General features: G+C 50.5%; 1 protein-coding gene across 5 annotated transcripts in view; it reads left to right on the top strand.

The window, feature by feature from the left end:
* ABR (ABR activator of RhoGEF and GTPase) overlaps window positions 1–22,846 on the top strand; it is a 178,499-nt gene extending 155,653 nt beyond the window's left edge. For all 5 annotated transcript variants that reach the window (XM_054689027.1, XM_037492050.2, XM_054689026.1 and 2 more), the window contains 7 exons: window positions 11,881–11,940; window positions 12,194–12,303; window positions 13,783–13,922; window positions 15,016–15,150; window positions 15,952–16,057; window positions 18,056–18,203; window positions 18,812–22,846. In XM_054689027.1, coding sequence (XP_054545002.1) covers window positions 11,881–11,940; window positions 12,194–12,303; window positions 13,783–13,922; window positions 15,016–15,150; window positions 15,952–16,057; window positions 18,056–18,203; window positions 18,812–18,901 — 789 coding nt within the window. In that variant the 3' untranslated portion in view covers window positions 18,902–22,846. The remainder of the gene's footprint in view (window positions 1–11,880; window positions 11,941–12,193; window positions 12,304–13,782; window positions 13,923–15,015; window positions 15,151–15,951; window positions 16,058–18,055; window positions 18,204–18,811) is intronic.
* The last annotated feature ends 305 nt before the right edge of the window (window positions 22,847–23,151 follow it).

Consider the following 23,151-nt stretch of genomic DNA (forward strand, 5'->3'; position numbering starts at 1 on the left):
TTTGTGGGTTCTGCCAGTGCTCTCAAAATTTAGCTTTGCATTTCTGCTTTCTTTTTTCTTTCTTTTTTTTTTCCAATTACATGCAAGGAGACCAGGCTTGGTGCCTTCCCTTCCTTCCTTCCTTCCTGCCTTCCTTCCTGCCTTCCTTCCTTCCTTCCTTCCTGCCTGCCTGCCTGCCTGCCTGCCAGATTCTAGATCCTTGGGTTGCACTTTGAAGACAGAGGGCTAAAGGAGGCATTCCATCTCCCACCCCTTGAAGTGTTCAAAACTCTCAGTGAGGTCAACTTAGAGGAGCCATGGAGAGGCTAGGAGTGACCCAGTGAAATGAGAAGCATTTGTCTAAGGGAAGAAATCTAGACCTCTAATGTCTCTCTGTAACAGCGGACACCCTGACCCAGACCAGGCCAGATGCTGGCCTCAGGTGGGGACTCTGACTGAGCTGGCAGGATCCAGGGGAATGGGGGAGAGGTGGACAGTTCTTCATGATCTGCTTCAAAGGTCTGAGAATACCCTACCTCCAAAGAGCTTCTCTCAAGAAACTGTAGGCCAGCAGGGTGAATGAGGTGTTTGTTGCTGAGCCCCAGAGTGAATCGCCTGTTCTGTGAGGGACGTTTGTTCCCTTCCACCTTCAGAGGGGTACCCAAGGAAGAATGCTTATCTAGAAAATCTTAAGACTGAAAAGGGTCCCTTTCTTTGCCCTCTTGGTTGCCAGCACTAGTGCCCAGCCCCTCCCAGCGTTCATCCTTTAACTCAACAGTCCTTTGTAATCGGTAGCATGGTGTGCAGGCCATGTGCCTGTGGCGCACTCAGCCATTCACTGGCTGTTCTAGGCATTGAGGGGCAAAGGGTGTTGAGGTATAGGACAGAGCAATGTCTTGGGCTCAGTTGTTTTGTTTTATAATCTGACTCTGGGCATCAAGAAAGATCTTGAAAGCTTATGCAAGAGGCATCTATCCTGCCCTGGCACTGCCCTGCCCTACCCTGCCTTCCTCCACCGAATTTCCTGTGGGGGAGGGACCTACATCCACTTCTTCACCATTCACACACTCACCCAAACCCCTATAGTGATCTCTCAGCTGTAGAAAAGGGACAGTAGCACCCCCCTCCCCGCCTTTCCATGGTCAGAGACCCCTAGTGCCAGCCTACTTCCTCCTGGAACTCTCTCTACATGGGGCAGGATTGTAAACAGGCAGGCAGGCTAAGGGGTTAAAAGGGAATGTGGAGACTTCCCTGCCCTCCTGGAGCCATAATGCTCCTTATAGCACTTGCTCACCCCCTAGAGGGAGAAGACCTGGGGCCACATGGGTGGCGTGGTCTCCTGATCTCCTCGTGTTCCCACTTCCCCACCAAGCTGGCTCCCGAGAAGCTTCTTTGATTTCACAGAACAGGAGTCCTCAACTCTGAGGATCTGATGAAGGTTTTGAAGCCCCCACCCAGAGAGGCTACCCATAATGCACAAATTTTATGCTGTGACAAGGAGGGTCCTAGACACCTAGGTAGGAACTCTTGCTCTGGGTGAACTTGTTAGGGTGCTATTCCTTGGCACTGGGTTAGTTCAAAGGGGCACTGGCCCTGTCTACACCTCTGCAGTCCCACAGGTGTCCTGGCCAGTCAACCATGAGCCTGCCCTGGTTTTCAGATGGCATGGGACCAGTCAGGGCTGAGCCTGCCAATCTAGGTAGTTCCCAAAAGGCCAAAACTGCCTGAGCCCAGTGTTGCAGCAGTAGCCAGAGGCTGTGAGGCCCTGGGAAGGCACACATTTTGGAAGTATCCCAGAAATTTCTCAGGTGCTGGTTTGGAGGAGTTGGCACTCATGGGTCAGAGAGCACTAGTCTGGAAAGGTCCAGTCCTGTGTCCACACTGTTAGCTGGTTTGCAGGCTTCCTTTCTTCTATCAGATCATGCTGGGAGCAGGAAGGTGTTCGTGTTCTGACAGCCCCCTGCCACCATAAGGAACACACAGCCCCTGTGCCTAGAGCCTGCCTGTCTAATCCTGGGAGAAACCCAGTCGGGCCAGGGTCCCCATTGAGCCTTAGCCTTTGACTAAGGAGGCCCCATTGTCTTTGGTCCTCTATTATGAACCCAAGGGAGGACAGGATGGGGAGCTACCCTTAGGATTCTTCTGCAGAAAGGCTGGGAAGCCCTTGGTAACCCCACAGTGATTTCCTAATTCTGCTTTGACTTGAAGAGAGTGGAAGTTACTTCTGAACTAGAAAGTAGAACCATCTCTATTCTGGTAGTGACCCCAGCCAGGGGCACAGCCAGATGGGCACAGCCAGAGCAGTGAGAGTCACAGTTCCCCTTTCCCATCAGATGCCTGAACGCTTCCTCCTTAGAGCACCCTTACCACTCAGGCTCATGTGCATGGGATACCAGAGAAGTTAGGGCACCAGGCTGGCCAGAGTGAAGAGGCCTCATCCTTCTAGTCTTGAATCTGTTTTAACTTGCTGTGTGACCTTGGGAAATCTCTTCATCTCTCTGTTTCTCTGGCATCAGTGTAATGAAGGAACTGAACAGGATGATCTAGATCCAGATCATGTGATGATTTTGGTCATGTCTCAAGATTCCTATTCCTAAGCTTTAAGCCCTCAACACCCTGGGAAAGTCTGGATGGGAGAGGTCACTGGGTTGCCCCTGGGCCAAGGCCAGCCATTCACTGAATACAGGAGAAGAGAGGCAAGCAAGAATGTGGGCCTTCTTCACCCTTGTCCTAAGGGGCCCCAATGGAAAGGCCTTGCTTTCTCCATCCCCTACATCCCAGTTTGTTCATTTGGCCCCTGAATGTTGGTGGGGTACCTTCTCTGAGGTAGGCCAGAGGTGGCTCAGGCAGAGAGGGCTTGCTCTCATGGAGCTTTCTGTCTCTAGGAGTCAGGCAATAAATAAGATCACTTCAGGTTGGACAAGTGCTGTGAAGAAAATAAAACTGGGTGATAAACCAAAAAGTAATAGAGAGGAAGGGACATTTCTTGAAGGGATAATTTTGAACTCAGAGGGAGGAGAGCCAAGGAACCAGCTGGGTGAAACTGGGGTGCATTCAGAAGTGGACGTGCCCCGTGGAAAGTAGAGATGACGTGGGACAGAGAGGGCAGCCTTCAGACCCTGTCTGGCCGTGCAGACCACAACACAGAGCTCGGCTTTAAATCTAAGTGCAGCAGGAAGCCACTGGGCATTTAAGCCCAGTGTTAGTGACACTGACACATTTTGAGCATGATGTGAGTTAGGTAATGACCTGCCGGGTACTCCTGTTGTCCACTTGGTTTTACATATGAGGAGACTAAGGCTTAGGGACACACAGCAGTCACTTGTGGAGTCAGCACTCAAGCTCAGGCAGCCAGACCCAGAGCAGGCTCTTAGCCATTGCACCACCCTACCAAGGAGGAGGCCAGAGCCCACTAGGGGCCTGTGGCTGTTTCTCAGGTGTCCAGTGAGGGGTGATCATGGAGACTTGGGATCAGGGCTGTTTGCCCAGGATGGGGTGTTTCTGGATGGGGGCATTCCTCCCAGTAGCCTTGATGTGTGGTGGCCCTCAGCCTAGCATGTTGTGCATAGAAATGAGCACACCAGTTACTCCCCACCCCCCAATTAATTAATTTATTTGTTTGTTTGCTTGCAGGAAATTTTTATTTATTTATTTATTTTAATAAATTTTATTTTTATATTCCCCATACAATTGCAACCCCCTTATTTTGACCCCAGTCCCTCCCCTCCCCACCCCCCACTCCCCATAGAATGTCTCTGGTTCATAGTTTTTTGTTGATTTTGATTTTCACTTTCTTATAGTTATTCATTTTCCTGGTCCCTTATTTAAGTTTTCTAGATTCCTGCTATGAGTGAGACCATCTGGTATTTTTCTTTTTCTTTCTGGCTTATTTCGCTGAGCATGATCCCTTTTAGCTCCATCCATGTTGCTGCAAACTGCATGTGTTTATCTTTTTTGATTGCTGAGTAATATTCCATGGTGTATATGTACCACATCTTCTTGATCCAGTCATCTATTTTTGGGCATTTGGGTTGTTTCCAAAGCTTAGCTATTGTAAACAGTGCTGCTATAAACAGGGGTGCAGGTGTTCTTTGGAATTGATGTTTCTGTGTCCTTTGGGTAAATACCTAGGAGTGGAATTGCTGGATCATATGGAAGCTGTATGTTTAGTAGGTCCAGAAATCTCCACACAGCTCTCCATAGTGGCTGGACCAGTTTGCACTCCCACCAGTAGTGCAGGAGAGTTCCTTTTTTTGCACACCCTCGCCAACATTTGTTGTTGCTAGTTTTTTTAATATGTGCCATTCTCACTGGTGTAAGATGGTATCTCATGGTAGTTTTGATTTGCATTTCCCTGATTACAAGTGATGTTGAACATTTTTTCATATGCCTGTTGGCCATTTGCATTTCCTCTGCAGAGAAGTTTCTTTTTAGCTCTTCTGCCCATTTTTTGACTGGATTATTTTCTTTGTTGTTGTTGAGTCTCATCAGCTCTTTGCAGATTTTTGTGATCAGTCCTTTATCATTAGTGTTGTATGCAAAAATCTTCTCCAAGTCGGTGGGGTTTCTCTTTGTTTTTGTTGTCTCTTTTGCTGTGCAGAAGCTCTTTAATTTGATGTAGTCCCAGCTGTTGATCTTTGCCTTCACTATCACTGCTTTGGGTGATGTGTCTGTAAAGATGTCTTTGATGTGCAAATCACGTAGCGTTTCGCCTATATTTCCTTCTATGTATTTTATGGTTTCAGGTCTTATGTCTAGTTCTTTAATCCATTTTGAGTTGATTTTTGTGTATGGTGTGAGATAGTGGTCAAGCTTCATTCTTTTGCATGTAGCAACCCAGTTTTCCCAGCACCATTTATTGAACAAACTTTCTTTGCTCCAATGCATAGTCTTTGCTCCTTTGTCAAAGATTAGTTGACCATAAATCTGTAGGTTTATTTCTGGATTTTCTATTCGATTCCATTGGTCTGCACACCAGTTACTTTTGATGCTGTCTAGTGAACGTGAGACCTGTGGCATGGGGAGCCCAGGGAAGACTCCCTCGAGAGGTCTCAAGCAGGTAGCCTCTCGCCTAGGACTTTGACCTCTAAGGTGACCCCTTCCCTTTGGGAATGGAGCAGCTGAGGAGTGCCTGTGTTGCTTTGCCCTGACCAGTTCCTTTTCCCCAACCTACCCCTATCCTTATGCCCATGGTGCCCTAACATGGCCCTCAGTGGGAGTCAGCTTCCCAGCCTGGTTTGAGTTCTGGCCCTGGATGAGGTCTCCAAACTGTCTGGACCGGGGAAGGCAGTGGTAGGTGGCCAACTCTGAAGAAGACAGAGCTCCAGGACTCTGGGAGAGTCTGGTCCAGCATCGGGGCCAAAGCAGCCCAGTGTGAGCTCTATCTGCCTCTTGGGGCAGCTGTGCCCAGCTCCAAGTGTGCCAGGCACACAGCAGGCTGAGCCACTGCTGGAATGTGGAGCGCCGGGGTAGGCAGGTCATAGTGGGTGCTGCGAGACTAACCTGGCTTCAATAAAAGCCTCATTCAGAGCTCCTAAACCCTTTCCATATGTGGACCTTGGGGAACTTCAAAGTTCTGGGGAGGGGTCGGGGAGGAGAGCTGAGGCGCAGTGGCCTCATCCTGGTGCCTTGCTATACAGAGTCAGCATAAACCTGCTGTGTGGCCTGGGAGGGGGGGCCTGACCCTCCAGGGTAAGGGCTGGAAGGCACAGTTTTCTTCGTCTTATGGTGGAGGCCCTGGGCTCTGGGAAAAGGGTGAGTGTGCTGAGCCTGACCCCAGTCACTGTTGACCCTGCTGCTGAGCTGGAAGCGCAGATGTAGGCCCTGGCATGCAGGCCCCGCCCACTCCACCCTGCCTCTCTGAGTTTCTCTCAAAACAGCCACGTTGACGGAATCCTCCAGTACCCTCCCTGAGAGGGAGGCAAGGCTGGCTCCTGAAAGCTCCCTGCCTCTTACGCCTGTGGTCTGTCCCAATGACAGGCTGGCTTTGGTATTCCGTGGGGACCCAACCCAGAATGAGTGGCTGCTCTTGGGGGAGGGCAGGGAGGGCCAGCCCAGGACCGCCACTGTGGCCACTAGCCTGGGAGCCAGGAGGTGTACTCACTGTCAGATAACACAACTGGCTCAGGGCCTGGTCTCCACAGCCAGCACTCAGCCCCTGGCAGGCCTCCCTGTAAACATGACTGGACATCACCTTCTGTTCAGCACCCTGTTCACCTCTTTGGGTGACACCTTCACTGGATTGATCTTCAGTTCACTGTCCTTATTTGTAAGAACCACCTATTATTTAAAACAACTAAACAGGGCCTCCCTGATGGCTCAGGGGGTTAAACTCTCAGCACCATCAAGCTATCGCCGGCCACTGTGGTATGAGTTCAATCCCTGGCCAGGGAGCTAACCCACATGGCGCTGCAGACCTCTCGTCTCACCCACTGCTCCCCTCAGCAGTGTATTTCAGTCAGTACACCTGGTCTGCTCCCCACTCTGTCTTTGGTGAATCCTCTCATCCCCCGCACCTCTGGCCTATACTTCAGTTCTCTTATGCATAAATAAATAAAAATAAATCTTTTAAAATAAAATAAAACAACTCTGGACTTAATGGAAAATGCACCCCACCATCCAGGACAGGCCTAGGATGCCAAGGGCTGAGTAGTGCTGGAGCACAAGAAATAGCTGCAAGCCACCAACCCTCAGGGGGACCAGAGGTCGGGGGACCCATGCCAGTAACTGGTCCTATGAAATGAGGTGGGGGGGTTCAGTGCCCAGGGGCTGTACAGACAGAGGTGGAGGCCTGGTAGCCCTTGGGGACCCTGGTGAGTGCTGTCCTCATGGGTGCGTATAGCCTGGTGAGCTCCCCTGTGTTACATACCAAAGTAACACACAAACAGCCTGCGTCTTTGCCTCCCTTGTCCCTTGGACAACACCTGCAGGTTCTGACTGGTCTGCTTATGTGAGAATGCTGTGTTCACAGCAGAGAAACAGGATTTTATTGCAGGGGGTCTGGTAATTCTCTCCTGGACACCAGTCCCAAAGGTCAGCCCATCCCCCTTGGCAGAGATCTAAACCCAGCCATGATCTGACAAGTTAAATTCAACAGATAAAAAGCTTCTCAAGCTTCTCAATCTCAGCTTAAGTGCTGAGCCATTTCAGTGCCCGGTGTGGCCACACTTTAGAGCTTTGCCCAGGATGCTCTATGGTCCTTTCCTCTCTGCCACCTGAGGGAACCCCAGTGTGTGTGTATCACCCATGGGGTAAAGGGAGGAGCACTCTGGGGTCTCCCTCAGCCTGGCCCTTTGCAGCCTCATCTGTCTCCCTCAGGTGATCTGATGGCCCCCCAGCTGCCTACTCCCCAGGGTGGGTGGACAGCACCTATCTTCTGGAGGTTTAGGAGGGCGAGTGGTCAGGTGTTCCCATCCACTGCTGTCCCGGGCCAGCTCCTCCACCCCAGTACTAATTTAATCAGGAAATAGCAGAGTCCACATTTCCCAGGGGTTATAAATAGCCACAGAGATTTAGGCAGTATCATTTCTCTAGAAAATGTGCCATGTCCCTCTTCGCTCTGCACCCTCCCTTCTCTGTATTTAAATGATGTCCTGAAATAGATTTGGTTTCTGGAGGCTGCTGGCCTCCTAGGAGACAGAGCTTCATTGTCGGGGCATTGAGGCACTGGGCAGGCTTCCCCAACTGGGTGCCAGGGCCGCACCTGCAGAGGGAATCTGAAATATGGCAGTGGTAGGACTCAAAGTAAAGCATGATAGTGCCACTTTAACCAGCCCTGGCATGGACAGCCAGTACGTGTGAAATGGCAGCAAATGGTCCCAGAGGGACAGGGTCTTTATGCAACAAGAAGACAGAGGAAACTGAAGATTCCTGAGGCCTGAAGCTACCCAGGAAGACTTTCTGGAAGAGACAGAGCTAGAACTGTGCATTAGCAATAGTTGCTTTCCCTGTCACAGATGCTTCCAGGAAAATGTACGGTTGCTAATTGCTATTTGGCAGCTAGAACAGAAGCGATGGGGAGGGAAGAAGAGAGGAGGAGTTGAGCTGCCTTTCTGAGTAGTGTGGTCACAGCAGCTGCTGTTTGTGGCCTAGGTGCAGACTCCAGACGAGGCCCTTCATACAATCCTTGCAGGTTTAGCAGAGCAGGTGAGTCAGGGAGCCTTGACTGTCTGCAAGCTCTCACTCCCAGAGGTGTGGCACTGGGAGAACTCCTCATTCTCTTTAAGTCTCAGTGCCCTCGTCTGTGAAGTGGGAACAGCTAGGAAGGCTTAAACCTTTATAGCAGCTGGTTATGATAATTAGTTGAAATGCTGTATGTAAAGGATTTGTCATTGTGCTCAGAATACATCAGTTGCTATTACTGTTTTCCATAATAACCCTCCAAATAGGTGTGGACACCCCCAGGAGGAAATTGAGGATCACAACTGAGTGATCCTCTCTATGCCACTCTTTTTTTTTTAATATTTGTTTATTTATACAAGCACTGGGTACAGTCAGAAGCGCGGGAGGGTGAGAGAATTCACCAGAGCGGGGAGCAGAGCAGGCAGAAGGACCGAAGTACACTGCTGAGGGGAGCAGCGGGTGGCAGGAGAGGTCTGCGCGCCATGTGGGACCCTCCTCCGGTGGCCGGGGAGTAGCCGGGGATCAAACCGGCGCCGCAGAGGCCTCGGGCAGCTTCGAAACCCAGCGCTCAACCGCTGCGCCACCGGGGAAGCCCTTTATGCCACTCTTTCACAACTGAGTGAAAGAGCCAACATTTGAACCCAGATCAGTCTCTCAGTTCTGGCACTTTCCCAACTCAGACTGTGTTCTGACGCCACTCCAAGACCTGAGCAGGACCATGGCACTGATATGAGACTTAAGCTGCTTCTTGGAGAGATCTGCATGAAAAAAAAGGGTGTTCCCTACAGAATGTGTGCCTCAAGGGTAGGGTAGCATCTGCCTCAGTTAACAAAGACCAGCTGAGAGCTCCCTATTCTAGGTGGCCACTGCTGGAGGACAGGACTGGGGACAGATCTAGACCCTAAGTCCAAGGCCCAGCATTCTGGATGCCATCCAGGCTTGTACACCAGGCACAGGGAGGGTTTGGTATAAAAAGGAACTTAGCACCTCCCTGGTGGCACAAGGGTTAAACACAGCACTATGAAGCTATCCGCAGCCTCTGCAGGTCAAGTTCAATCCCCGGCCTGCCAGGGAGCTACCCACATGGCGCAGCAGACCTCTCCTGTCTCACCCGCTGCTCTCCTCAGCAGTGTATTTCAGTCAATCTGCCTGTTCTGTTCCCCACTCTGTCTCTGGTGAATCCTCTCATCCCCTGCACCTCTGGCCTGTACCCCAATTCTTGTTATGTACCAACAAGTAAATCTTGAAAAATAAAATAAAAAGGAACTTAGAGGGGAGAGGAGTTTCAGGGGCTTCTTTTGAGACCTTTGGCCCCATGCCTTCTAGAATAGAGCAGCAGCCAGGCTAGAGAGCTGTTCACCCTTCCGTTGTATGTTTGAAGAAACACTGGCTGGGTATAGGGGTACTTGGTTCTCTCTATGCCACTCTCTCTCGTATTCTCAATTCCATCACACCTTTGGGCAGGAACTGACTGCTGAAGACTGAACCTGGGCCAGAACTGGCCTAGTAGTCAGGACCCAAGCCCCCTCAGAGATGTAGGTGTCCCCTGTCCCCAGCTGGTATGTGGTGACAGAAGGTATGGGGGTGACTTAACCTTGAGCTGAGGGAAGCCTGCCCGGGGCTGACGCAGATCGTTTCCCTCTGTGAGGGTCCTCTGTCAGCAGCGGTGTTCAAACTGTGATACACCTGCCCCCAGAGGTGCAGAGCCTTTCTGAGGGGTAAGTGGGCAGGAGAGTTTTAAGGGAATCAATTTGCAGATCCTCAACTACCATAGATGCTATCGCCAAAAAGCAATCTTCTAAAAAGGGCTTTCACATCACCTCTCCCCTGCAGAGAAAAGGCCTGAAGCTCACTGGGGGGCCTGGCCTGGGGTACAGAGACCTCCTGGGTGATTGGCAGAGAGGCCCTGTGATGTGTTGTTGGTGTGGGTGTTACAAATCCTTTTACAAGTCAGGTGAAGTTTCTTTGTTTTTCACAAAACTGGTGGAAATTGTCAGCTGAGAGAGCACTTAAAACAAATATTTACAATAGTTATATATGCAGTTTAAGGCAATTAGGAGGAAAGAGGTTAAACAATTATATAACATTGCCATAATAAAACTATTTTCATCTCCGTTTACTTATTCACATGAAAAAGCTGTTTCATCCTTTCCAACTTTAAAAGCAAAACAACAAAAGGATGCTGAACCTTGCTTCACCCTAGCAAAAAATAATATTCAGGTCTCAGCACTATCTCCACGATGGCCTGAGTTTGATCCCCGGCCAGGGAGGTGACTCACATGGCCCAGCAGACCTCTCCTGTCTTGCCCGCTGCTCCCCTCAGCAGTTTATTTCAGTCAGTCTGCCTGTTCTGTTCCCCACTCTGTCTCTGGTGAATTCTCTTACCCCCTGCATCTCTGGCCTGTACCCCAGCTCTTGTATGCATAAATAAATAAATAAATGCATCTTTTTAAAAATAATACTACTACTCATATGCATACTTGAACTAAAATGGAAAAAAATGTCCTACCTGTCTTGTTAAGAGATGCAGTTGCACCAGAGTGGTACTTTGCTGCTGAGTATCTATTAAATACTGTAATGTGTTGGTTAGTTTTTTGATTGTGCACTGCTAGTCGTATTAATAACTAACCCAGAATATGCTTTGAATATTTGAAAACTGGGGTCTTGGGGAATTAATTTTTCGTTTTAGCTCATACAGATATTTTTGTTGAAGTGGGGTGCTGAATGAAATACAGTAGGAAAATACAAACAAGGACAAAATTCTTTGGGAGAAATAGAATAAAAACATAGGTTCAAGGAGTAAAAGGAAAACAATGCAGGGTTTCCACAGGGAAAGATGAGCCTGTTTGTGTTTTTAAATGGATGATGATGGTGGGTATCAAATCACTATGGTATTTGGACTTCACCGAATGCATTGAAAAGAATGATGTCACAGTTTTATTTTAAGATGTAAATATTTACATTATTCTGGAAATTATATTCCTTGCAAGTATTTACACTTGGCCTTGGAAATATTCAGATGTTGACTTAAAAATGTGCCAGGGAGTACAGAGTTTCTCAAAATTATTTTGTGGATACACAAGGAAAACCAGTTTGAAGACCACCAGTTAAGGAAACCGAGGCCTGTCTGCTCCCAGCCCATGTGAGGGGGGCCTCTGAGTCTCCCCTGCCATCCACTTTCCCTGGAACTCCAGCCCAAGCTTGGGGGTCCCTATATAGAGGATTGCTTACATGGAGGCTAGCCACTCACCCCATCTTATCTCATTGTCATCACAACAATCCATCAAGGCAGGTTCTGCCACTGACTGCAGTGAACAGATGAAACAAATGAGGCTTGACCTTCAAACTTCTCAAGGTCATACCACTGGATGTGGCAGAGCCAGAATTCAACCCCAGGACCTGACTCCTAAGACAGGGCACTTCTGCATTGTCCTGCCTCCCATTCAGGCTACCTGTGCCCCCCAACCCATTACATCCCCACTCTAGTTCATTGTTTATTGTTTGTGAACCTCAATTTCTGTATCTGTGAAATGGGGCAGTAATACCCTCTTTACAGGGAGTGGTCTGAAATGAGCACAGAAGTGCCTCGCAGTGTACCCTGCTAGCTGGGTGGGAAGAAAGGGGCTGGAGCCACCCTCTAGGGTTAATTTCCAGATAAGCATCAGGCCCGCTTTGGCCTTCCTGACCACTTAGCAGATTGTGAGCAGTTGCTGCTAGCGGAGCTCTGGCTTGGTCTCTAAGCTGTCGTCTCTCACTCGTGTTCTCTTTTTTTCTTTGCAGTTGGATCCACAAACTGTAGAAACCAAGAACTGGCACACAGATGTGATTGAGATGAATGGGGTGAGCCCAGAGTGATGGGAGTGTCTGGCTGGTTTCCTCAGGGTGCTGTCCTTCCCCTGGCCCCTTAGCCCAGTCCCCTCCTCTTCCCACCATGAAGGTTGGACCTTCTAGAAGTCCCACCCTAGGGTGTTCCAGGGAGCCCTGGGGCTAGAGGGAGCCCTTGTTTGCAATCCTGAGGAATGGGCCCTGTGTTTTGGGGGCACTCCTCAGGCTCTTACACCCAGGGAATTTATGCCTGTCTCATCCCAACCAGATCAAAGTGGAATTCTCCATGAAATTCACCAGCCGAGATATGAGCCTGAAGAGGACCCCATCCAAAAAGCAGACTGGCGTCTTTGGTGTGAAGATCAGTGTAGTGACGAAGTAGGTATCCTAGTGTAGGCTGCATGCCAGGTCCCTGCAGCCTCCGCCTTCCAGTCCTCCCTCCCCCTCCCTGCCTGTGCCTGGCCCCTAATCATCACCTCCAGTTCAGTAGTCGTGCAGGCCAGTTTGGAACAGCCCACCGAGGTATGTTCTCTGACTCATGCAATGCATTAGAAATAAATGGACCAGCTTTTAAACACTGGGCAATTAGACATGAAAACCCCAGCTTGTCCACTCCTCTTAATGAATATAAATAGAAATTTGTGACCGCTGTCAGCCCTGGACCCCCAGGAACAGCCGCTCCTCAGGAAGTTCCCCTTAGCTCACCACCACCCTCTGCACTCCCCTCAGCAGGTTCTCTTGTTGGGTCCCCCATAGATATTTGAATCTGGGACCTTGCCACGGACCAGCACAGCAGTAGACGATGAGGCCGTCTCAGGGTTGAGAGACTGCCCAGGGTGGTCAGGGATTCGGTTAAAGAAATGACAAACAGACACACTTCAAGAAAGTGTAAATCTGAGTGCACTTTCATTTTTGTTAGTGGTCAGTATATATATGTTTTTTCTAAAGGCATAGGATCGGTGAACATCAAAGAAATCAGCTTGCTCATAGGCTTAGCTTAATTGACAGGGCAGTGATTTATGTCCGAAGTTACACCTGGACCTAGCCTTATTCCTAATTGGACAGGTTATTAACTCTTTCTATATTTTTGTACTAACTACTACTACTATTACTTACTTATGTTTACTCATAATTAATTGTCATAGGTAAATTTATATTATAATGCAGTTAATATCAAAGGTACTAAAGTCAAGCACATAACAGAAAGATTATTAAACCAACAATTCTATTATAACACAGTGTTTAGTAATGTTTCATTTGCATTAGCCTAATTATTAAATTACGTATGTTTTTTAATTAGCAATCAATGACCAGAAAAAGGAAAGATTTTAGAGAGACAGTTGTAGCAGAATAAAGTTTATGGGCCTTGAGAAAGCGAGATAAGGTTCCAGGTGGTCAGCATTTCTTTTAATCATCTTTGTGGCGGCTTCTGGTGGTCGTTATCTCTTGGCAGGCATTCGGCTTCTCTGCATCTTAGGGAGTTTGCTGTTCTCCCCCTGCGCGCATGGTTCCTTGCCCACGCCGGACCTCAGGGACCATGGCAACAGCCATTAGCCCTGAGGGTCACTGCAGGGGGAGGTGCAGCAGGACCTCTGTTGTAGGGGCATTCTTCTCCAGAATCTTTGGGCTTATCTCCCCAAATTTCCTCCCACCTTTGTCCCTTAATGTCCGTTAGCAAATAGGCCTTGGGCAAAAGGCCAAGGGGGTGACATGACCTTTTTGTCAGTCCTTTCCTTGTCTCCCTCCTGATCCCAGAGGTTGGAACTCTCCAAGACAAAGGTATTTGGGGAGGAAGCTAGGTAGCTATATTTTGAAGGTCTCCCTTCACCTTTCCCCGCTTCCTTCCTCTCCCCCCAGGCGGGAACGCTCCAAGGTGCCCTACATTGTGCGACAGTGTGTGGAAGAGGTGGAGAAGAGGGGCATTGAGGAGGTCGGCATCTACAGGATATCGGGGGTGGCCACGGACATCCAGGCACTGAAGGCTGTCTTTGATGCCAGTGAGTCTGGAAGGCCCAGCTTGGTGGCGGCTGGAGGGGGGCTCCGGAAGGCTCACAGGGCTGGTAGGAGCACTGGGTGGCCTTCTCCATGGGCCTTGGATGCAGAGGATCCTTGTTCTGTGGCCTCCAGTCCTCCAATCTATGTCCATGGGGTGGACCATTTCTGTGCGCCCGTGGCGAGAGCTTTTTCCACATTTTCTCCTGTGGTCCTTAACCCCCCTAGTTTCTTATTTGTTGCTGCGAATAAGGGAACTGAAGCTCAGAGAGGCAAGTCACTTGCCCAGGATTACCTGGGCAAGGTTTTGAGCCCCATTTAAACTCCTTTGACTCCAGAGTCCATGCTGGCTTGCTTTCTTGCACCCCAATGGGGCACAACAGATGCAAGAAAACTAATGGCTTTGTACCTGAGCTTGCTGACTCTGGCTCCCTTCTGCCATCTGCAGAGCCCTTTGGCAGGGCATTGCTGCTTCCAGCTTTGTCCACTGTTGGTAGTGCGACTTTTCTAGTTCTTTGTTCTGCCTTCTTTCTGGTCCAGGCTATAGCGTGGCAGCAGCACACCAACACTCAGGAACTGAAACTGGCAGGGCCACACTGATCCCATAGGAGCTGAGAGGGGGCCTGGTGGGTGCCTCTGGATGGCTGCCAAACAGACATGGTTGGGGAGCCTGGAGCAGAAGACAGGCTTGCTGGGAACATGCTGGCACACGGCCTCTCTCTGCCACCTGGAAGCTGAGGCTTTGTCAGAACATGATTTTAGGTGTACAAAAATGTGCAGTGCCTTCCAGAAAGGGGCTTAGCAAGTGGGGAGATACCAGTTGGAAGGAGGGTGTGTGACAAGTGGTGTGAATGGGGCTTCAGAACTCTGGGTGATGAGCTTTCCTCAGCCCCCAACCAGCTGAGTTACAGACCACCTGTGGGCATCACCTGCATCCTGATTTTCTGGGGGAGCCCGGAACCAGAAAGAGAGTGGGTGGGGACATCATTGCAGCTGTCTCGGGATGGACTGGGGCTGGAACAGGGCTGCCTGCCCAGCTGAGGCATGAGAGAGGTATGTTCAGGCTGGTGTGACCCTGACCTCACACCTCCTCCATAGATAACAAGGACATCCTGCTGATGCTGAGCGACATGGACATCAATGCCATCGCTGGCACCCTCAAGCTCTACTTCCGTGAGCTGCCTGAGCCCCTCCTCACAGACCGACTCTACCCAGCCTTCATGGAAGGCATTGGTGAGGCTCTGGGGATGAGGGATGGACTGAGCCAGGCCTTCCGACCAGCAAAGTAAAGAGCAGAAGAGAGCTGTGACTTCCCTTGCTTGTTGATCTGTCCAGTACCCCAGGGTCACATGGCTGAGTGGCCCCCCACATGCCCACGTGTCCCTACAGACTTCCCTCTGTACTTCCTTTGGGGTGCTTCTGGGACACTCCCCTCCTTGCATGGAAACTCAGGGGTCCAAGGAAACCTTCCCTAAGGGGGTGGTCGGGATTGGCACCCCAGAGCCAAGGAGAAACTCAATTACAACTGAAGTACATGTGAGATGGCTGGTTAAGAGCCTTCCAGAAGGACATTCTCATCTCTTCACTGGTGCCATAGGTGGGGAGGAAGCTGAGAGCCTGTTCAGGGCTCCTGCCTCTACCTACCTGGGCCAAATCCAGCCTTGGGCATATCCCTCCTGCCTTTTCTTCTGGGCAGATCAGGGTTTTGGCCTCCATGAGAAATGAGGAGCCCACAGAAGGTTGCTCACTGCCCTGCTTCAGACCAGGGATGAAAAATGGCACCACCCATGGAGACCTGTGCAGTGAGGGGAAGAAAACTATGTGTCCGCAACCTGCTTCCTAACCAAGTTACCAGTCACGCGTGGGGCCTCCTGCAGGAACCAGCTGTTCCTTCCCTGTAGGCTCTGCCTCTGACTCCTGGCAGACTGCCTCACCCTCAGTGTCTCACAGCCCCATGACCACAGGGAGAGGGTGCTGGCTCGGGCCTCCCTTCCTGGGAGCTGAGCCCCACCCTGGCCCCTTCTCTCCCTGTAGCCCTGTCAGACCCTGCTGCCAAGGAAAACTGCATGATGCACCTGCTCCGCTCCCTGCCCGACCCCAATCTCATCACCTTCCTCTTCCTGCTGGAACACTTGAAAAGGTAAGGGCCGGGGCCCAGCTTGGGGAGAGCAGGAGCCTGGGGTGGGCTCCAGCCAGGGAAGACATGTCCTATTGTAGACCCCCTAACCCCCATCCCTGTTGCTTCCTCATGGGTGCTGGCCTCTCCTGGGCAACCCCATACCAGGTTGAGGTGTTTGCTTCTCAAATTCTTACACTCAGATTCTTCTGCTTTAAGACATACTGGGTCCTAATAGCGACATCAAGTAGGCCATAGGATGCTTAGAAAGGCAGGGCTAGATCCAAGGACTAGGACCACAGATGGATTTTACATCCACAGTCACTCGGTCTATGTAGCACTTCTTAATGGACTAGAATGGGCAGCAGCGGGTGCACTGCACCCAGTTAGTGTGCCCTTCAGATAGTACAAGATAGGCCATGCATGCTGGGCCACAGTTATTCAAAGTCAAAAAATTTGAAACCCACAGGTCTTTTTTACACACACCCCAGCTAGCAGATACGGAAACTAGTCCCCCAGCTCACCAAGGACTTGCTTGGGTTAGGGCAGCTTGTCCTTAGAATCCACATCTCCCAAATCCTAAACTAGGCCCTTCCTACCTTCTCCCCACCCCTTCTCTGGTCATTCACACCAAGGGCTGCTGAAGCTGGCACCTGCAGCAAATCCCAGCTGAAACTAGCCCTGAAGGTGCCATTCTGGACCAGGAGAGGAGGCAGTGTTGTGGGTAGTTCCTTTGAGTTTGGCTCCTGCCCTAAGTCCTACCCTCCCAGCTGCTGCTTAGCCAGGCCCAGCTTGGGAGGGCCAGCAGAGACCTGGAAACGCCTGGGCTGTCTTGTTTTTCCCATTATAAGACATTTTCCCTCTGGTTTGGCTAGGACCAGAGCTCCAACCAATTCCCAAATAGTTTGGCAAGCCCTGTGGGGAGGACACAGAGGAGTGGGAAGGGAAAATTCATTAGGTTTTCCAGCCTGGGAACTGGGCACAGCCTGTTCCCACATCTGGGCCCCCAGCCGGAGAGCCCTTTGTGCCATACGTGCGTGCGTGCGTGCGTGCGTGCGTGCGTGCGTGTGTGTGTGTGTGTGTGTGTGTGTTGAGGGGTTGGGCCAGCACACAGCTGCCTCCTGGCATGGGAATGTTTGCCTGTTTCCAAAGCAGTCAGCAGGCACATCCATGACTCCTGCCTGGAGGGTGGGTATGACGATATAGTAGGGAGTGGGTAAAGAGGTGCTGCTTGGGAAAGGTGGGGCTCAGCCTCAGCAGCATTTCCTAGAAATAGGGAGGGCCCAGGCCTCTCTTTTGTGTTAGGTGGTACTGGGCCTGCCTAGACACCAGCCACAGATGGCAGCCCCTCCTGTCACTCAAGGAAAATATCTATAGGGCATCTGGCCTATTATGCAAGAGAAGCAGGAGAAGATCCAGCGGAAGACAACTCTGGGGTCCCATGAGACAGAGCTTTCTAGAAAGGGATGGGAGTATAGTCCCTGGGCTCTTTCTGAGCTTAGGGTTGTTCTGCCACCACACAGCCAGCAGGGTCTCAGGTCCAGTTAGCAGCTTTGCTCCCCTCACCCCACCCACTGATGTTCCCCACAGCTTGACCTGGGTTTAGCAGAGTGGTGAAGAGTAGTCTGGGCTCAGATCCCAGCTCCACCACTTGGTGGTGTAATCTCGGATGAGTCACTTACCTTCTCTGTGTGTTGGTTTCATCATGTGTATGAACTGTTACAGGAGAAGTTCCTGGATTTGTACTATTGTTATCTCCAAAGCATGGGAGTCGGAGTGAGGCCTTCTGGCTCTTGTAATTTATTATCAGTTCAGGGGGCGGCCAGGAAGCTGGGAATCTGTTTTATAGGAATGTACTGGGACAGACCTGGGGACTTGGTCCCTTGGCTTAGGACCTCCCTTCCAGGAGGTTTTCCTTAAAAAAAGGGAAGCTGGTAACCATCTTCTGAGCATCATTCCAGGAGTTCTTATGGACAAGGCCAAGGGAAATGACATCTCCCCTCTCCTCTCCTTCCCCTCCAGGGTTGCTGAGAAGGAACCCATCAACAAAATGTCCCTTCACAACCTGGCTACTGTGTTTGGCCCCACGTTACTGAGACCATCAGAAGTGGAGAGCAAAGCACACCTCACATCGGCGGCAGACATCTGGTCCCATGACGTTATGGCACAGGTACCACCAGCATTTGCAGGCCTGTGGCTGGAGGAGCGAGATAAGCTCCCCTTAGGGGTGGAGAGAGAATAGCTCAGAATCCCTCACCCCTTCCCTTCTGAGCAACTAGGCTGACAATCTGTGGGATGTCAGGATCTGGATCTGCCGCCCAGACCAAAACAAAAAGCATGAACCTAGAACAGGGGCCCAGAGAAAGTCTGTCCCAGGTGCTGTCTGCAATCCCAGGAGTGTCTCAATTTCAAAACAAGCCCAGGGGTATAGGAAAAATTGGGGGGCCTTTTCCTTATGTGTGGAAGCTACTGATTGCTTTAGGGTCGGGATTCTTCCCCTAAAAAACCCAGGGCAGGGGCCCCTATGAGGCAGGGCTGCCAAACCAAAGCCAACCTCTGGATCAGGATGGAAGATTAGGGCAGAGGTTGGGGAAGTGGCCCCAGGCTCCCCACCCTCTGCTGGCAGCGCCCTCTACTGCTGCAAATGGGCAGGCACACCTGGGCTTCCAAGGGTGCTGAGCAACAGAGCAGTGACCCCAGCCCAGGGGCCATTTCTTCTCAATAGACCAGAAGGCCTCAAGGACAAGGACCCAGCATCACTCTTTCCTTTCTCCCCAGGTCCAGGTCCTGCTCTACTACCTGCAACACCCCCCAATTTCCTTCGCAGAACTGAAGCGGAACACACTGTACTTCTCTACCGACGTGTAGCCTAAGGTGGGAGCAGCTGCGGGGGATGGCCCGAGCCAGCCTCTCCAGCCAGGGACTCAACATGAACTTGAAAGACTACAATAGAAAACTCCCAAACCCAGCACTCCAGACTCCAAGGGACGCAGATTTCCAAGAACTGGAATACGTGCATCTTTTGTGCCACCTTGTACAAAGCCAGCTGACCCAGCCCCCAGCCTCACCGCCACACCCCGGGCTCCTGCCCTTTGTACCTCTAGTTGTGTCTAATGCTCCGTGCTGTTCTGGAGTTGTTTTATGTCTTTTTGTCATGCAGAGGAGGTAGTAACCAACCTGGTGTGGGCACACAGACAGCCTGCTTTGTTCTTTCATTTCCTCCAACACTTTCTTTCCTCCCAAGTCTAGTCCATGGCTTTTACTTTGCGCTCTGTAACTGCTACCAGCTTATCTTCTCTTGGCCCTGCTTCCAGGTTGCTGTCTCCTGAAACATCCCTTTGGTTTTCCTCCATCCACCTCTGCCTCCCAGCTGCCCGCATGCATGTGCAGCCTTGGTTTCACTCCATCACCTTGAAGGTTCTGAGGAGGCCCTGGGTGGCAGTGGTGGTCTGTAGAATGCTCCACTTGCTGCCCCCCAGCCCTCTCCTTGCCTTCCACCTGCTGGAAGCACACCTGCTTTGCCTTGCTGCCTGTGCAAATGTTGGAAAAGGAGACAGACTCACACTAATCTTCAGTTTAGGACAGAGCTGAAGAGTGGATTTCTGGAATTTTCCATCTGAAATTCTCCATTTCTGGGGTTTATCTGTTCTGTCTCCTGCCTGCCAGTGAGGCGTCTTTGACTGTTTCTTCTATTGCTTTTCAGTTCCTTTTCCCCTGGTGTTCTATTTCCTTTGAGTGTAAAGACTCACAAGTGACTTATCAAGCTAGCCAGAGGGTCAGGAAAGAATCGGGGGAGTCGGCGCACCGAGGAAACAAGACAAGGCAAACATTCAAAGGAGTGCCATGTAGCACTGGGTGTCCTGAGTTGGGGGAGGCAACTCTCAGCAGCAAGGAGTTGCAGTGGTATTTGTGGTGGTGCCAGGCTTCCAGGAGGGCAACTCCTATGGTTGAAGCCAGGTGTCCAGGAACAGGCAGGCTCCTTCCCGGCCAGCTCTTCCTGGCACCCCATGTACCCTTGCCTTAGATTTTACACACATTCTCCACAGCCAAGCACTGCCACGGGGCAGCCCCCACTGCCACGTGTGCTCCTGGGCCTGGGAAAGGTGGCATGGTCCTGCAGTACCAGCCGTCGTGGTGCTGCCTCCCCACCTGACTTCTAGATGCAGCCTTTTGGGTGAACTCTGGGAAGCTCCAAAGATGGGGAAGGATGAGGAGTCACATTGCCAAGCTGAGCTGTAGTACACAGTTCCCTGGCAGAGTAAGTTCTAGGCCCTCAGGACTGGTGAGAACAGTTCCCATGGCCTGTGCTCAGGGCAAGGTTTAAAGAAGGGCTTGCTGACCCTAAAGCTGTAGCTCTTGCTCAGTGAGAGGCAGGGCCCTAATTTTGTTTACACCTGTTGCCCATTCTTGGGCGGAACGGTACACATTCTGTGCACATTGGAGGGAAGAAATGCCTAAGAGGAAGGAAATACTAACTGCTGCCTGCTAGCAGCTTAGCAAGAAACCTATTCCCTGGGTCAGGAGGTGGACAAAGAATGCCTGAGCCTAAAGTCTACAGATCCTGGCGTCTAAACATCCCTGGAGTCTTTGCTCAAGAGTTGGTATGTGACATGGAAGGTTCTTGCTTCCAAAGCCTTTGATGGGAATGAATGGGAGGCCCAGCTGGAGCTAGTTACAGCCCCAAATGGGTGCCTCCAACCTCCCCCCAAAACAAAAGATGTTTGCTTCTTGTCATCAGGGAGCAACTGCTGCCCCTCAGGCAATATGAGAACAGGAGGAACGCTGGAAGGGCTGAGAAATGCAAAAGGCTCATAATATTTATAAATTCCACTCTCAGAGTGGGGAGGGCCAGGTACCAGACCTGGACTAAGCTGCACCTAGGAAACTGCCCACAGGTTCTCCTGAGAGGGACCGTGCAGCCCAGAGCCCCTAGCCACTCTGCCTAGCAGGGCAGGTGGTGCCAACAGGAGCCAGCAGGCAGGCTACAAGAATCCCAGTATGCCTGACCTTGCAGGGCAGTGGCAGTGGGTTGCCAGTTTTTGCTGATATAGGCAGGATGGGATCCTTCATTAATATTTGACTAATAAGTTGGCAAGGATATATTTTTTCTCTATGTTTTGTTTCAATTTATGTAGATTATTATAAATTGATGTAAACCACGTGAAAGGAAATGTTAATAAAAAAATGCAAAGCCCCAACATTTGCACACAACTCAGCCCTGTGGTGTGGATGTTTGTGTTCTCAGTAGTCCAAGGAAGACAACCATTCTAAATATTTAACTGTCCCAGCTGCATCCAGATGTCTCAGGGATCTATTTACCTAGTGAACCCCCCTTGAGTTTTGGGGGAGGGGAGCCCCAAGCCCACTCCTCACTCTTCACAGGCCCACAGGTCAGTCACCAGCCAGGTTGCATCTGGCCTTGCACCTTCGCTGCTACATTTGCTTTCATGAAGTACAAACGCCACACCAGGGACCTGTCCATTAATTTGCCTTGGTGAGATGTCAGAAGTTTTCTATTCAAGTGGAGGTTTATTTTATGTAAATGTTTCTATCCATTTTCCTTGGAAGTAGCACATCTTTGGTGCAGCCTTTTGGCCTAATCTGCTTGTTGGAGAAGTTAGATCCCCCTAGAGGGCCTCATCTCCCTTTAGGAGAGCCAGTGGGGTTAATGTAGATTCCCCCAGTCTAAGCCTAAGCTGTTGGACACCGTGTTTATTCTAGAGATCAGGAACAGATGTCTCTGAAAATTGGTGTTTGGTTTATGAGCTCATACCGACTCCTTTGCCATCCAAAACAGGAAACTATTCATCTCCTTTCGATTGAATAGTCAATGTGGACAATGCTTGGCTTATTGAACTGATGGCTACTGACAGCCCCAGGGCTCATCTTTTGCAAGGCGGTCATGAGGCAACATTTCTTGTCCTCCATCATTCAGCGTATTCAGCCCCAGGTACTAGACTGGCTGGCTGGTAGGAGATGCCGGGTATCCTGGCTCCTGCACTTTAACAGGTGTCAGGTGGGAATGTCTGCTCTTGTTCTCAAAGTGCTTATAGGTGATTTATTTAGGGACGGTATAGGAAAACTTCTAAGTTTGTTCTCAGACCCCTGAAGACACCCTAGCCCAGCAGCAATGGAGCCTCTTTCCTGTGAACCTGGGCCAGCATTATATGGCATTCACCCATAGAAAGACATGAGACCTGCGTGCTAGCTCACATTCATTCCAAAGGAAAGAGCTGGCACAGCCAGGGGAAGGTGTTACCAGCTGGGTTTAAGTTAGTGTACAGCAGAAAAAAGACATAATACCACTGGCTGAAGGTGGCCAGACCTACAGTGCCCCATCACGCCTACCTGCCTGACCTACAAGAATGTCAGCCTGAGTTCACCAATGTCATCTCACTGCCAAAGACTAGCGTGGGATGCCCATAGCAGATCCCTACTGTAAAAGGCTGGGTTTTTGGGTTTGTTTTGTTTCTTTGCCTATGGCAGACAATTAGGCTGAACAACTGATGTCAGAAAAAGGCCACCAGATGAAATAAAAAACACTAATACGGGCCTCCCCGGTGGCACAGCGGTTGAGCGCTGGGTTGCGAAGCTGCCCACAGCCTCTGCAGTGCCGGTTCGATCCCTGGCCACTGGGTGAGGGTCCCACATGGCGCGCAGACCTCTCCTGCCGCCCGCTGCTCCCCTCAGCAGTGTACTTCGTCAGTCTGCCTGCTCTGCTCTCTGCTCTGGCTCTGGTGAATTCTCTCACCCTCCTGCGCTTCTGACTGTACCCGGTGATTGTATAAATAAATAAATCTTTTTTAAAAAATGCAACTATTAAAAAAAAAAAACTAATACTTTAAAAAAAAAAATAACTGATCTCAGAGAACAAGGGTGGTGATTCCCTGTAGTGAACGCTCAACAATGTCTGATCTTAGTAGCTGCTGTGATTTCATCCTCAGGATGACCATAACATGAAACCAATGTGTGGTTCAGAATCCAGGCATGCCTATCAGCAAGCTCACAGGACAGGTGTTAGAAGAGCCCTTACATGTGCATCCTAGGACCTGACAAGGCTGGGCTTCTTTGAGGCTCTGGCCAATGTAACAATCATAGTAAGGATAACACAGTTCTGT

This window comes from Talpa occidentalis, unplaced genomic scaffold (assembly GCF_014898055.3).
Source record: "Talpa occidentalis isolate TD23 unplaced genomic scaffold, MPIMG_talOcc4v2.1 talOcc4.7, whole genome shotgun sequence".
NCBI classification, from domain to species: domain Eukaryota; kingdom Metazoa; phylum Chordata; class Mammalia; order Eulipotyphla; family Talpidae; genus Talpa; species Talpa occidentalis.